The 15,364-nt window shown below is 36.9% G+C and overlaps 1 protein-coding gene across 1 annotated transcript in view; it reads left to right on the forward strand.

The window, feature by feature from the left end:
• LOC307164734 (uncharacterized protein) overlaps window positions 1-13,369 on the forward strand; it is a gene marked incomplete at its 3' end in the record, with an annotated part of 182,775 nt that extends 169,406 nt beyond the window's left edge. Inside the window, exons 4-5 of the mRNA XM_079881794.1 lie at window positions 12,996-13,133; window positions 13,218-13,369. Coding sequence (XP_079737920.1) covers window positions 12,996-13,133; window positions 13,218-13,369 — 290 coding nt within the window. The remainder of the gene's footprint in view (window positions 1-12,995; window positions 13,134-13,217) is intronic.
• Between the last annotated feature and the right edge of the window lie 1,995 nt (window positions 13,370-15,364).

Genomic DNA, 15,364 nt, shown 5'->3' on the forward strand with positions numbered 1-15,364 from the left:
TAACACGAGTTCAACGTTTTTCATTCATGACTTCATGGATGAACAACACCTTAATTAAAACATTAACTAAGATGAGTACATCATCATGAATTATGATTTATTACGCATGATCATGATGTTTTCTTTGTTCACACAAAAAATTGGTCTTTACCACCCATTGTGGATACAGCTATGGTTATGGGACATGAATCATCATGAATTCATGCATTAAAAAGTATTAATTCATGCATGCAAGACTACTCTTCGAATTATTGAAGGAATGTACAAAAATCCACATTATCTAATGCATGCATACAGGCTAGAACAGTATATCAATTAATGTGAGAACTTTTTTTCTGAATTATGATCTGAGTTCCCAAGCATGTTCATGTCTTCTTCATAGCCTGCAGGTAAATGGACAGACCCCAAAATTGGCCAATCACAGCACATAATATACGAATTCTGTTGGCATTAAAATACAGTAGTCATCATTAACTAAGCATTATTTATCTATGACTTCATCATGTGTGTGGCCCCTCAACTAAAGTGGTGACTTGGTGCTTTGAAACACTGATGAACAATGTGGCATAACTGCGAAATGACATGAATATGAACATGAAAGTTCAAGCCTTTGCAAATAATGTACTGTGGACACAAATGGACTTTGATCTTAACTTTACTGCTTTATTCTTAAACAGTATAAACCAGTTAAAAACCATAAAGCTGTTTAAAAAAAAAAATGTTTCACAAACAGCTTGATCTCTTTTGGGGTAAAGAGTCACCTTTTAATGTATGCTACTGATGTGACTCCTCCATATCATGAAATTGTAAAACAGCTTTATGGTTTTGTAGAGAGTTTTCAGATATACAGGCACTTAAAATAAAGTTCATGGTGTATGTACTGAATTCCTTCTCAGCTCTTTCCAGCTGTTGATTTAACTGGTTTATACCGTTTGGTTTCAGAATAAAGCACTAACATAACATTATTACGATTTACAGCTTAAAAATGTACGTTAAACTATTTACGAATATTTCATATTATAAAGATATCTGTATAATTTACCTTTTACCATTTTATAGATTATAAATGTAAGACCCCTTAGCTGCTAACCCTACTCCCACACTTAAACATACCCATTTTATAGACAATATTAAAAGGAAAAAACGTAATGGACAGATATGTGTAGGGAAATGGCCGTTTTATTAACAATATAGCATTCAAAAATAGTTTGAGCCACTAATCCTACCCCTACCCCTAAACCTAACAATTTCTTAAAACTACGTAGGCTACAATTATAAAGAAAAACAACAGACAGACACGTATAATCACAATAACGTTAATTTATTTATTGAGAAAATGTCAAAACTGGTACCAAAAGTCGTTCACATGACGATGTGTCGCAGTCCTCTCTGGCAGTATATAATAGTTTTGTATGAGGTACGTTAACGTTACAGAGCAGAATTTAAGTTATTAATCCATGAAAATGTTAATCCGGTTTCGATTCGCTGTATATGGTTGAAGGCGCGCGCGCTTCTCCATTTCAAATGTAGTACACAACTTAAACACGGCATGTCGCAATCTGTGACGAAGCATGCGAGAGCCAATGAGCGTTTGATATCACTGCCGTAAAACATGTCGTAACGCTTCGAGCGCAATTTTTGAATTTGAATTCACCACGAGCGCGGGATTTGACGTTGACGGTCTCCGCTGAGAATGAGAAATGAAGATCACTGGATAAAGGCTTGCATTTGGATCTTGCAAACAACGTATGGATTATAAAGATTTGGATGACATTAAGCTAATAAAATGTGTTTCTTTTGTAAATTTATGTTGTGTTTTAGTCTATTATGAGTCTAGGAGAAAACGCCTTTTGTGTCTCACGGTAAATAAACCAAATATTACAAAATGGTTAAACGATTAAAGGAGGTATTTTTTATTATATCATATATGTATTATGTGTATTCTTGTTTAACACCATGTAGGCTAATCCTCCGAAACGAGTTAGCAGCAGAAGGCACTAACAGAACGAAATGTTATTATTTATGAGTAGCCTAACGTTATCACGTTAAACTGTATTAATAAATGCGACTGAAAATGTAATTGATAAGACAATTGAATGCAATAGAGTCAAAACATTTATGCCACGATTTTAATATGCATAAGTTAAATAGGAATACGCCCAAATTTGTACGTCGTTGTTTGTATAAGTTGTTTACGTAAATAAATTAGCCTACGTTTTTGTGCTGTCAATACGTAAATGTTATATGTTTTAGTGCTGTAAATACGTCAGTATTATATGTTTCTGTGTATAAAACGTAAATAAATGTACGTATGGTAGAACTACACTTTAAAAATACACACGTATATTCTCATGAGATCACGTTGCAAGTTAAGATCAAAGTCCATTTGTGTCCACACAGTACATTGGCTTGAACTTTCATGTTCATATTCATGTCATTTCGCAGTTATGCCACATTGTTCATCAGTGTTTCAAAGCACCAAGTCACCACTTTAGTTGAGGGGCCACACACATGATGAAGTCATAGATAAATAATGCTTAGTTAATGATGATACTGTATTTTAATGCCAACAGAATTCGTATATTATGTGCTGTGATTGGCCAATTTTGGGGTCTGTCCATTTACCTGCAGGCTATGAAGAAGACACGAACATGCTGGATAACTCAGATCATAATGAAAACACATTGTTCATCAGTGTTTCAAAGCACCAAGTCACCACTTTAGTTGAGGGGCCACACACATGATGAAGTCATAGATAAATAATGCTTAGTTAATGATGACTACTGTATTTGAACGCCAACAGAATTCGTATAATATGTGCTGTGATTGGCCAATTTTGGGGTCTGTCCATTTACCTGCAGGCTATGAAGAAGACATGAACATGCTTGGAAACTCAGATCATAATAAAAATAAAAATTTCTCACATTAAATGATATACTGTTCTAGCCTGTATGCATGCATGCATTAGATAATGTGGATTTTTGTACATTCCTTCAATAATTCGAAGAGTAGTCTTGCATGCATGAATTAATACTTTTTTATGCATGAATTCATGATGATTCATGTACCATAACCATAGCTGTATCCACAATGGGTGGTAAAGACCAATTTTTTGTGTGAACAAAGAAAACATCATGATCATGCGTAATAAATCATAATTCATGATGATGTACTCATCTTAGTTAATGTTTTAATTAAGGTGTTGTTCATCCATGAAGTCATAAATGAAAAACATTGAACTCGTGTTAGTTCCTGATGATTCATGAGATATTAATGCATGAATGAATGCATATTTCATGCATGAATTTATACATGAATTCATGATAATTCATGTACCCTTACCGTAAAGTGTTACCAGTAGTTCTTATAGTCTTCAGTGAGGTATGAAAAATAGTAGTTATTGATTAGCTAATAGTGAACTACCACATCCGACTGAGCGCTATTACTTAGTAATTCGTTAATCAGAGTTTCTTGTTAGTTAATAGTAGTTACTAGAGTGTTACTAATGCATTACTTATTTGTTCCTGTGTAGTTATTCATTAATGAAGGAACAGTATTCTAAAGTGTTACCACTTATTTATATACAATGATTTTGCAAGAAAATCCCCCAACATGTAATGTAACACTTAAAGATGTGCAGTTATTTTAGATGTTGGTGGAGTTTCACTTCATTTTACTACAGAGCAGCTTCACATCAGCTCATCTGTCATTTTATCACTGAAGCAGTTTTGAAGAGTTTGTCTTTTCATATTTGTGGACTGAAAGCGCTGAAGATGTTTTGGATTGTTTTCTTCTGTCTGTGTTTCTGGCGTCTGGATGGTGAGTTTTAAATATGTTTTTATGGCTTCAGTTCTTTCTCTTCTGGTACCATGTAATAAATGACTGGTTAAATTAGTCAGAGTGGATTAACATTACAATCCACTACAGACACAGAGAAGAACCACACCAGGTGCATACAGGTATATCCATATATAATAAAAAAATAAGTCAAACTTACAGTCGGTAGAGTTGAAGGCATCAATATTTCACTGAATCGAACTTCTGCAGTTCTTTCCACTCATTTGTGCATTTCTTTCTCAAAAGCAAGTTTTATCAAGTGGTATTAACAGCGTATTCGCTATCAAAGAGCTGTCAGGTCCAACAGTGGTTTTAGTTTGGTTTTGTCCAGAAAACACTCGTCAGAGTCCAGGGCTGTGAGAGCTTGCATGAGTTTATTGTTAGTCTCCAAACCGTTCAGACATTTCTCCACTCACAGCATCAACTGTGCTGAAATAAAGAAGATGAAGTCTCGTCATTGTGTTCATGTTGTCCTACGGTTTCCTCAACAGAGTAAAGCTACAAGTTCTCACTCGTTGTACGTCGTCTTTTGTTTGGTTTGATTTCGGTTTGGACTTCGGTAATTGCAGCACAATTAACAAACTTTTCCTGCTTGAAGTATTTTGCAGTAAAATAACAGTCAGAAGTCTATCAGTTGCGTATTGGATGTTTGTCTGCGAATAAAATATAGGATTGGCTAATACATGTATACATTGAGTTGCAGTAGTCTAGTCGAGATAACTCTCTCTAAAACGTTAAAAAACCCTTCACCTTAGCAAGGAGTCTTCACTGAAAAAAAACAAAAAGCAAAAAACAAACTTGATTTCACAACTGCATTTACTTGCTTATACACAGTCAAAGCAGAATCAAACACATCATCCACGTTTTTAACAAGCTTGACACATGATGCCAGGTTACCCAGCAAATTATGTACTGTATGTTGCCAGAAACTCGACCTCCAAACATAATTTCCTCAGTCTTACTCTCATTGGCCCTCATTTATCATTCTTGCGTAGAAATGGGCGTATATATTGGCGTAAGATTATGCTTACACTCCTCTCATCGCCTGATTTATGAAGCTGTGCGTACCTTTGAAATCCAGGTGTACGCAATACCTGCCCTTGATAAATGCCGCGGCTGAAAACGAGCGTCATTAGAATAACACGCCCCTATATATTCAAGTCTCCGCTCCCCCCATGCCCTCATTTTATGCCATGGACACACGGAAGACGGCAAAGAAGAGAAACTTGGATGAGAAAGAGAAAGAGAAATCAGGGAAGTGGAAAGAAACAAAATTGATTTCTAGATTTTTATTATTAATGACGCTTATTGTAATTTAGAAGAAGAATGTCGTTATTATTATTATTTGTATTATTATTATTATTATTATTTAAAAGAAGAAGAATGTCATTTTTATTATTTTGTCAGTCTGAATTATTTTTTTGGTCATTGAAAGCCTTTCATTACTAAACCCAGTCCGTGCACATCTGCCGGGCCTAACCCTGGCCTAACCATCGTTTCAAAGAATAGTACAACGGCGAGCGCGTCGAGTATAAACGCCTCGTCCGTTTGGGGAGGTGCGCGCGCAGTCTGCGGAGACTCACGCTGCGGAGCCAGGCGAAAGTATAAACAAGGCTTGAAACGTCAGGTAAAGCGCACAGGCTCGCAACTTACGGAATACATATGCCTACAAATCAAATGCTTTGGTAAAATCACACAAATTAAACATTGAAGTCCATGTTGCACAAAAATAAACACTGAAGTTTATAATTAGGCTACTATGTTGTTGTTTTTTTACAGTGGGTCATAATATATCATATCTTTTAGTTTGTCAGTGCGTTTTGTGGTGTTAGGAATTGTTTTTCTGCGCATTCCCGCATTCAAAACGTGCGTACACCACCTCCTGAGCTGACGTAGGATTTGAGCGTGCCGTACGCCAACGTCCATATTGATAAATCTTAAAGTCACCGTGGTTTTGGGTGTACGCCAGGTGTACGCTGGAAATTTGGTGTACGCACTTTTGATAAATGAGGGCCATTGAGAGTAGAAATCGCAATTGTGGCGTTCTGCGGACACTTCCGGAAAGGGCACTTTCCCATTGATATTTAAAGCGCCCCTCAGTGCTTAACCGTTGGATGATCAAGTGTTATGGGGGCTTTGAACTAAATGGAGTGAGAGTGAATTTTTGGAAGTGGAGTTGAATGTCTGGCAGGCGTAGAAGTAAAATCTTAAGACAATCCATAACTGCCCGGCCCAGATCTTGAATGCTCTCCTCTAAGATCTGTTTTATTCGTCTTCATTCATTCTTAACCTCTGTAATTATTGCTTCCTCTCATTGTTTAAAAGACATTTCATAATCCTTGACTTGAATTTCTAAAGAACTGAATGATTTTGATTAGTGCTCAAATTATCCAGCACCTGGATTTCAAACTAATCAAAATTTGCACTCAGATTTCCTTCTACCTCACTTGTTCTAGTTTCCAGATATTTAACTCTATTGGCCAAAACCAGAGATGTCATGATCTTCAGGAGTGGAGGAGGTGATAGTAAAGCACTTCTTCAACATCTCTAGTCTCATCAGCCTCCAGCTCAAAATACAGATAAAGACTGCTTATAAAGACTGCTTATAAAGACTACAGATAAAGACTGCTTATAAAGACTACAGATAAAGACTGCTTATAAAGACTACAGATAAAGACTGCTTATTAAGACTACAGATGAAGACTGCAGATAAAGACTGCTTATTAAGACTGCAGATAAAGACTGCTTATAAAGACTACAGATGAAGACTGCAGATAAAGACTGCTTATTAAGACTACAGATGAAGACTACAGATGAAGACTGCAGATAAAGACTGCTTATTAAGACTGCAGATGAAGACTGCAGATAAAGACTGCTTATAAAGACTACAGATAAAGACTACAGATGAAGACTGCAGATAAAGACTGCTTATTAAGACTGCAGATGAAGACTGCAGATAAAGACTGCTTATTAAGACTGCAGATAAAGACTGCTTATAAAGACTACAGATGAAGACTGCAGATAAAGACTGCAGATAAAGACTGCTTATAAAGACTACAGATGAAGACTGCAGATAAAGACTGCTTATTAAGACTACAGATGAAGACTACAGATGAAGACTGCAGATAAAGACTGCTTATTAAGACTGCTTATAAAGACTGCAGATAAAGACTGCTTATAAAGACTACAGATGAAGACTGCAGATAAAGACTGCTTATTAAGACTACAGATGAAGACTACAGATGAAGACTGCAGATAAAGACTGCTTATAAAATGTCTACGGTTACGTATGTAACCCTCGTTCCCTGAGTAGGGAACGGAGACGTTACGTCTCCCTGCCACTTCCGCTGTACCGCTGGAACGCCTGAGTTCAGTCTTGGCTCCTCAGCGAAGAAACATATCTGCATTTTGCCGGCGTACTTCCTTATATACCCCCGGCGTGGGGCGGAGATACGCTATGCAAATTCCGCAGACCCATGGCATTTCATGGCCATTGGCTCGTTTTATATACTCGAAGGTGAGAGGCTTTCTAAGCGAAACCCCATTCGTCGTCATCCGACGTAACTCGGGAGTGACTACGAAAGGGAACTGCAGATAAAGACTGCTTATAAAGACTACAGATGAAGACTACAGATGAAGACTGCTTATAAAGACTACAGATGAAGACTACAGATGAAGACTGCAGATAAAGACTGCTTATAAAGACTGCAGATAAAGACTGCTTATTAAGACTGCAGATAAAGACTGCTTATTAAGACTGCAGATAAAGACTGCTTATAAAGACTGCAGATAAAGACTGCTTATAAAGACTGCAGATAAAGACTGCTTATAAAGACTGCTTATAAAGACTACAGATAAAGACTGCAGATAAAGACTGCTTATAAAGACTGCAGATAAAGACTGCTTATAAAGACTGCAGATAAAGACTGCTTATAAAGACTACAGATAAAGACTGCTTATAAAGACTGCAGATAAAGACTGCTTATAAAGACTGCAGATAAAGACTGCAGATAAAGACTGCTTATAAAGACTACAGATGAAGACTGCAGATAAAGACTGCTTATAAAACTGCAGATAAAGACTGCTTATTAAGACTACAGATAAAGACTGCAGATAAAGACTGCTTATAAAGACTGCAGATAAAGACTGCAGATAAAGACTGCAGATGAAGACTGCAGATAAAGACTGCTTATTAAGACTACAGATAAAGACTGCTTATAAAGACTGCAGATAAAGACTGCTTATAAAGACTGCAGATAAAGACTGCTTATAAAGACTGCAGATGAAGACTGCAGATAAAGACTGCAGATAAAGACTGCAGATAAAGACTGCAGATAAAGACTGCAGATAAAGACTGCTTATAAAGACTGCAGATGAAGACTGCAGATAAAGACTGCTTATAAAGACTGCAGATAAAGACTGCTTATAAAGACTACAGATAAAGACTGCTTATAAAGACTACAGATGAAGACTGCAGATAAAGACTGCTTATAAAGACTGCAGATAAAGACTGCTTATAAAGACTGCAGATAAAGACTGCTTATAAAGACTGCAGATAAAGACTGCTTATTAAGACTACAGATGAAGACTGCAGATAAAGACTGCTTATAAAACTGCAGATAAAGACTGCTTATAAAGACTACAGATGAAGACTGCAGATAAAGACTGCTTATAAAGACTGCAGATAAAGACTGCTTATAAAGACTGCAGATAAAGACTGCTTATAAAGACTGCTTATAAAGACTACAGATAAAGACTGCAGATAAAGACTGCTTATAAAGACTGCAGATAAAGACTGCAGATAAAGACTGCTTATAAAGACTACAGATAAAGACTGCTTATAAAGACTACAGATGAAGACTGCAGATAAAGACTGCAGATAAAGACTGCTTATTAAGACTACAGATGAAGACTGCAGATAAAGACTGCTTATAAAACTGCAGATAAAGACTGCTTATAAAGACTACAGATGAAGACTGCAGATAAAGACTGCAGATAAAGACTGCTTATTAAGACTACAGATGAAGACTGCAGATAAAGACTGCTTATAAAGACTGCAGATAAAGACTACTTATAAAGACTGCTTATAAAGACTACAGATAAAGACTGCTTATAAAGACTGCTTATAAAGACTGCTTATAAAGACTGCAGATAAAGACTGCTTATAAAGACTGCAGATAAAGACTGCTTATAAAGACTACAGATGAAGACTACAGATGAAGACTGCAGATGAAGACTGCAGATAAAGACTGCTTATAAAGACTGCAGATAAAGACTGCTTATAAAGACTGCAGATAAAGACTGCTTATAAAGACTGCTTATAAAGACTACAGATAAAGACTGCAGATAAAGACTGCTTATAAAGACTGCAGATAAAGACTGCTTATAAAGACTGCAGATAAAGACTGCTTATAAAGACTACAGATAAAGACTGCTTATAAAGACTGCAGAGAAAGACTGCTTATAAAGACTGCAGATAAAGACTGCTTATAAAGACTGCAGATAAAGACTGCAGATAAAGACTGCAGATAAAGACTGCTTATAAAGACTGCTTATAAAGACTACAGATAAAGACTGCTTATAAAGACTACAGATGAAGACTGCAAAAAGACTGCTTATAAAACTGCAGATAAAGACTGCTTATTAAGACTACAGATAAAGACTGCAGATAAAGACTGCAGATAAAGACTGCTTATAAAGACTGCAGATGAAGACTGCAGATAAAGACTGCTTATTAAGACTACAGATAAAGACTGCTTATAAAGACTGCAGATAAAGACTACAGATAAAGACTACAGATAAAGACTGCTTATAAAGACTGCAGATGAAGACTGCAGATAAAGACTGCTTATTAAGACTACAGATAAAGACTGCTTATAAAGACTGCAGATAAAGACTGCTTATAAAGACTGCAGATGAAGACTGCAAATAAAGACTGCAGATAAAGACTGCTTATTAAGACTACAGATAAAGACTACAGATATAGACTACAGATAAAGACTGCAGATAAAGACTGCAGATAAAGACTGCTAATTAAGACACAGTAAATGCATCTGAACTATAATCAGGTTCTGTGAGAGACTCACTCCTGGTCTCGGCAGGGTCAGCTGGCGTTTAGAAATATTATGAGGAAGTATCAACTAAAGAATTTGTATAAATTCAATAAATTTACTAGCAGGGGCACAAATATGTACATATACATATACAAAACTCCACCAAGTAGCCTACACACAGCTTTAACTCAACATAATTTGAATCATTTTGTTTTTCAGTTTGAAGAAAAACACAATAAAAATGTGGGATACCATCCATTAAGCTTTTGATACCAATATAGTAAATGTCATAGTGAGTACTAACAAGTAACCTCCATAGAAAGTTTATATATAATCCACAGGTTTAAACAGTTCCATGCACGTAAAATCCAAACGAAATAGTCCAATCATTTGGCACACACTTAATTAAAACATAAGACTCAGAGGATCAGCAGAAGAAAAATAAATAAAATTTTCCCCATCACTGACCTAATAAGGGATGAATGCAATGAGCGAAGACTCAAACGTCCTCATTTCGTAAAACCCCCTCCCTTATATCGGCGTCCTCAGCCTCATACCATAGGAAAAGAACTACAGCAACAGTAAATTCAACTTAGAACTTGTAACAACATTGAAGTAAAAAGGGGCTTTCCCACCGGATAGTTATAGGAACGAGCCATCAGGGTGTTTCACCGAGAACTAATGGTTCCCATAGGAACGTTTTCCTGTTGCATTCGCACCGCCAGTAGGAACTCTGAAGTGACGTAAGACACACTTGTTGTTGTGACTTTTATTTTGACATTGCTGAGAACGGCAGCGCTCGCATTCTCCGTGTTCATTATTTACGATCTGTCTGACAGTCCTGTCTAAATACGTTAGAACTGCTATACATAGAAAGTAGACAGTAATGAAAAGTTATTAGCGTTTGCTGTGTGGTTGATGTCCAGTGTCGCTGAGCAGAAATACATGATCATATTTCTCTTGGTCCCTCAAAGATGCATTGGATTTTCTCCTCAGCCTAAAGGTTTAGAGGTCCATCTATCACTGTTTTCCACGTTTGTGGAGTTAGTTTGTGGAGTAAATAGGCTATAATCTGTGTGTTTACGGTTTACACAACCTTTTTAAAAATGGCGGGTTCTAGTGTTTTTGCGTGCGTTCGGCCAATCAGCGAACACTAACATCACTGGTAGTTCCTATAGTGCTGGTTTAGACCGACTCTGAAGTAGGAGTAAAGTAGTTCCTCCAAAAGGAGTTCCTAGAACTAAAACCGTTCCTAGTTCCTGCGGTGCGAACGTGCCAAAAAACGGGAACTTCCGCCAATAGTTCTAGGAACTATGAAAAGGTTCCTCTGGTGCAAAAGCCCCTAAAGTGCCTTTTTATTATTGTTCCATGTATAAATATAGCCTATTTCTCTTTTCATCTGTCATCTTTTTTTCTTTGTACTGCTGCAGAATATTATTCACTTCACATAATGATTAGAAGTATTTCAGTGAAGCTTCATCAAACCAACATTGAGTGATTTTAATGCTTTAATCTGTGAAAAAACTCTGTTCTTCAGGTGTGTTTGGTGATGAAGTGAAAAGAGTGTCAGTGAAGGAGGGAGAATCATTCACTCTAAACACTGATCTTACTGAAATAAAGGATGATGATGTGATTCAGTGGAGGTTTGAATATTATGAAGACACTTTAATAGCTGAAATCAATAAACGGGACGACAGAATCGCTGTATATGATGATGTTCTTGATGGGAGATTCAGAGACAGACTGAAGCTGAACAATCAAACTGCATCTCTGACCATCATAAACATCAGACCTGAACAGATTGGATCTTATTCTCTACAGATCAACAGCGAGAGAAAGAGAAAGTTCAGTGTCTGTATTTTAGGTGAGGTTAAAAAAATTGTTTCACTTGTTTTTAATGACACAATTTTTATTAATTCATACATGATTTTGTTTCTTTTGTCGTTTTTTTGTTTATGTTGTTCATTTCAAAATGAAAATTTAAACCATTTAATTTAGTAAAACAAAGTGATTTCACAGTATTAATCTGACAAAATCGGTTTGTGTTTGATCTGTGTGTTTTGGGTTTTACAGGATGGATGTCAGTGTTAGTGAAGGAGGGAGAATCATTCACTCTAAACACTGATCTTACTGAAATAAAGGATGATGATGTGATTCAGTGGAGGTTTGGATATTATGAAGACATTTTAATAGCTGAAATCAATAAGCGGGCCGACAGAATCGCTGTATATGATGATGTTCTTGATGGGAGATTCAGAGACAGACTGAAGCTGAACATACGATCTGGATCTCTGACCATCACAAACATCACAACTGAACATAATGGATATTATTCACTACAGATCAACAGCGAGAGAAAGAGAAAGTTCAGTGTCTGTATCTTAGGTGAGGTTAAAAAAAATAGTTTAACTTGTTTTTAATGACAAAATTTTTATTAATTCATGCATGTTTCTTTTGTGGTTTTATTATATCATTCATTTCAAACTGACATTTTAAACTATTTAATGTAATAAAACATTGTGAAGTGATTTCACAGTAATCTGACAAACCCTGTTTGTGTGTGTTTTTGGTATCAGGATCAGTGACGTCAGTGTCAGTGAAGGAGGGAGAATCAGTCACTCTAAACTCTGATCTCACTGAAATTAAAGGTGATAGTCGGATTCTGTGGATGTTTGGAAATGAAAATATTTTAATAGCTGGAACCAATAAACATGATGACAGAATCGGTCTATATGATGATGTTCTTGATGGGAGATTCAGAGACAGACTGAAGCTGAACAAAGAAACTGGATCTCTGACCATCACAGACATCACAACTGAACATGCTGGAGTTTATAAACTACAGTTGTTTCAATACAGTTTCTCATCAAAAGCATTCAGAGTTTCTGTCTCTGGTGAGTAGAGATCATTTGTCCTATCCATCAAACATTGTTTTTTTTTTTTTTGTTTTTTTTTTTTTTTTTACGATCTATTTACATATTAATTGTTGAATCATTTTATAGTTTGAGATGATAGATTGTATAAAGACTTACTCAACCAAAATAAAATAAAAAAGATTGTTGATTTGATTTGTTCTTACTTGTCTTTTTCTCTCATGTTTTCCAGCTCGTCTGCCTGTTCCTGTCATCAGCAGAGACTGTTCTTCATCATCATGTTCATCATCACCATCAGGATCTCATCCTAATCCCATCAGCAACCAGACTCAACATCTCAACATCACTCAACTCTGTCACACATGTTCAGGTACGGCTGATATTAGCTGATGTCAGCGCTGATATTAGCGTTTATTAACTGATCTGATCTCAGTTTGATGCTTTTATTCCTCAGACTCTGTCCACTGTTGTGGTCCTACTGAAGCTGTGATCCGATTGGTCCTCTCTGCTCTGGTGGGCGTGGCTACTGTCATTCTTCTGGTTTATGACATCAGATCCAGAAGAGCTGAACGAGATCAAGCACATATTCACACATCAGAAACCTAATGGTGTCATTTCTCACAAACTGATTTTTTTATATATAGCTTGTGAGATTTACTTATTTGTGGCATCTAAAGTAGAACGCTGAACTTAAAGGTTCTTCAATTGTGTTTTTTGTTCTTCTAGTGTTTCTGTCATAAATACTGATGATTGTTTAGCTTGCGATCTCTCTCTCAGCAATTATATTTTTAAAAATCCAATTCAAAAGGCTTTACATTTTTATAAATAAACTTTACACCGTAAACCAGAATAAGCTGGCAAAATTTAAATCAGTTGCCTCACTTTTTAAGTTAAGAAATTTAAAGTTTAAGTAAACAGAACAGTCAGATTTTTATTTTGTACTCATACATTTTAATTGATCTCAACTTCAAATATTTGAGTAAGCTAATTAAAACCTTTAACTTAAAACTGTCATATAATCTCAACTTAAATAATTTTACTAGTGGAAACTTAACTAGCTATAACTAACTTTTAACATAACACTTGATGAATGACTACACCAATCATTTACTACATCTGTTCTACATCTGCTCTCAAACCAAGCCACAGATTTCACTTTACTTCTGCTGTCCATGTGTATTTGCTTGTCTTTACCAATAAAGTTTTTCACTCTGAAGTTCAAGAGTCTCTCCATGTTTTCTTACATTTATAATATCGGGCGCCCCCTGCAGGAATACTTTATGTAAGTAATCTGGTTCTCTAGCTGTGCTGCACTGTGAATGTTACACTCAACTGTGTTCACGGTCAAGTTTTCATTAAGCTGTTATTAAACAGCACCCAGAGCTACTAACCTTTTTTTTTTTTTTTTTTTTTTTAACTAAAGAAAGCAGTGCTTGCTTTCCATTTTTAATATCAGTCATGTTGCTCACTTTCTTCATTCCAGGTGGATCATGTTGTTATGAAATGTTTTGCCACCCCAGACAGCAACATAGTGTCGGCCCAGATCCGGCCCACATCCGGTACATGCGGATTGAACGCTTCCCAGATGTGGGCCGACACTATGTTGCTGTCTGGGATTGGAATACGTTATCTTAACCTGGTCATTCCAATCCCAGACAGCAACATAGTGTCGGCCCACATCCGGTGTTGTGCCTAATTTCGACCCCCTGCCAAATTATTACCCCCCTCGTTGAAGTCAGTACCTGATTGCCTAATCCTAACCCCTCCCCCACAACTAATCCTAAACCTATCAATACTAGGGGGGGTAATAATTTGGCGGGGGTCGAAATTCGGCACAACACCGGATGTGGGCCGACACTATGTTGCTGTCTGGGATTGGAATGACCAGGTTAAGAAGATGTAAAAGCCCACTTTGATCTTGTGCACAGACTCGTTCGTTAAGATAAATAGCCAATCAGAGTGATTTCTCATCTCTATTCAACATGCTCAATTGGTGCTCAATTTGCTCACCGAGTTACTCTGGTGTCGAGTAATGATGCTCGTTAAATATGCCCTTGTATCCGAGCTGCACCAATCACAGCGGGTTATCTGATATAGGCGGGCCAGAGGCGAGATGACGACAGCGCTGTGACGTCCAAGTCATTAGTAAACATTGCAAGATGGCTATGGATGAACACCAGTTGTTTGAAATGGCTTTGGCCGCTACAATGAACGAGTTAGACTTGGCTTTTTCTCTAAAAGAGGAACAGAAGACGGCGCTCGAATCCTTCCTTTGCAAGAAGGGCGTTTTTGCTGTTTTGCCGACCGGATACGGCAAGAGTCTAAGCTACCAGTTAGCTCCGCTGGTAGCTGAGCGTATGGGGTGTTGTGATTGGTCGTAGTGTTAACCAATTGTGTGCAGTGAGATTTTCATGCTTGGTGCCGCCCCTCGAGCTGGCCAATTTTCATTAGTCGATGCCAGACCATTAATCTTTCAGACTGGATTTCCAGGCTACTGCAGGACAGCAAATGCGAGTGAATATTCAGTCATGTTTGCAGGACTGTGATATGAAGAGTGTGCAAAGTAACAGAGTTTTAGCAACTGTGTGAAAGTGAACCGCA

The sequence above is a fragment of the Squalius cephalus genome (genome assembly GCF_949319135.1).
Source record: "Squalius cephalus genome assembly, chromosome: 9".
In the NCBI taxonomy this organism is placed as follows: Eukaryota; Metazoa; Chordata; class Actinopteri; order Cypriniformes; family Leuciscidae; genus Squalius; species Squalius cephalus.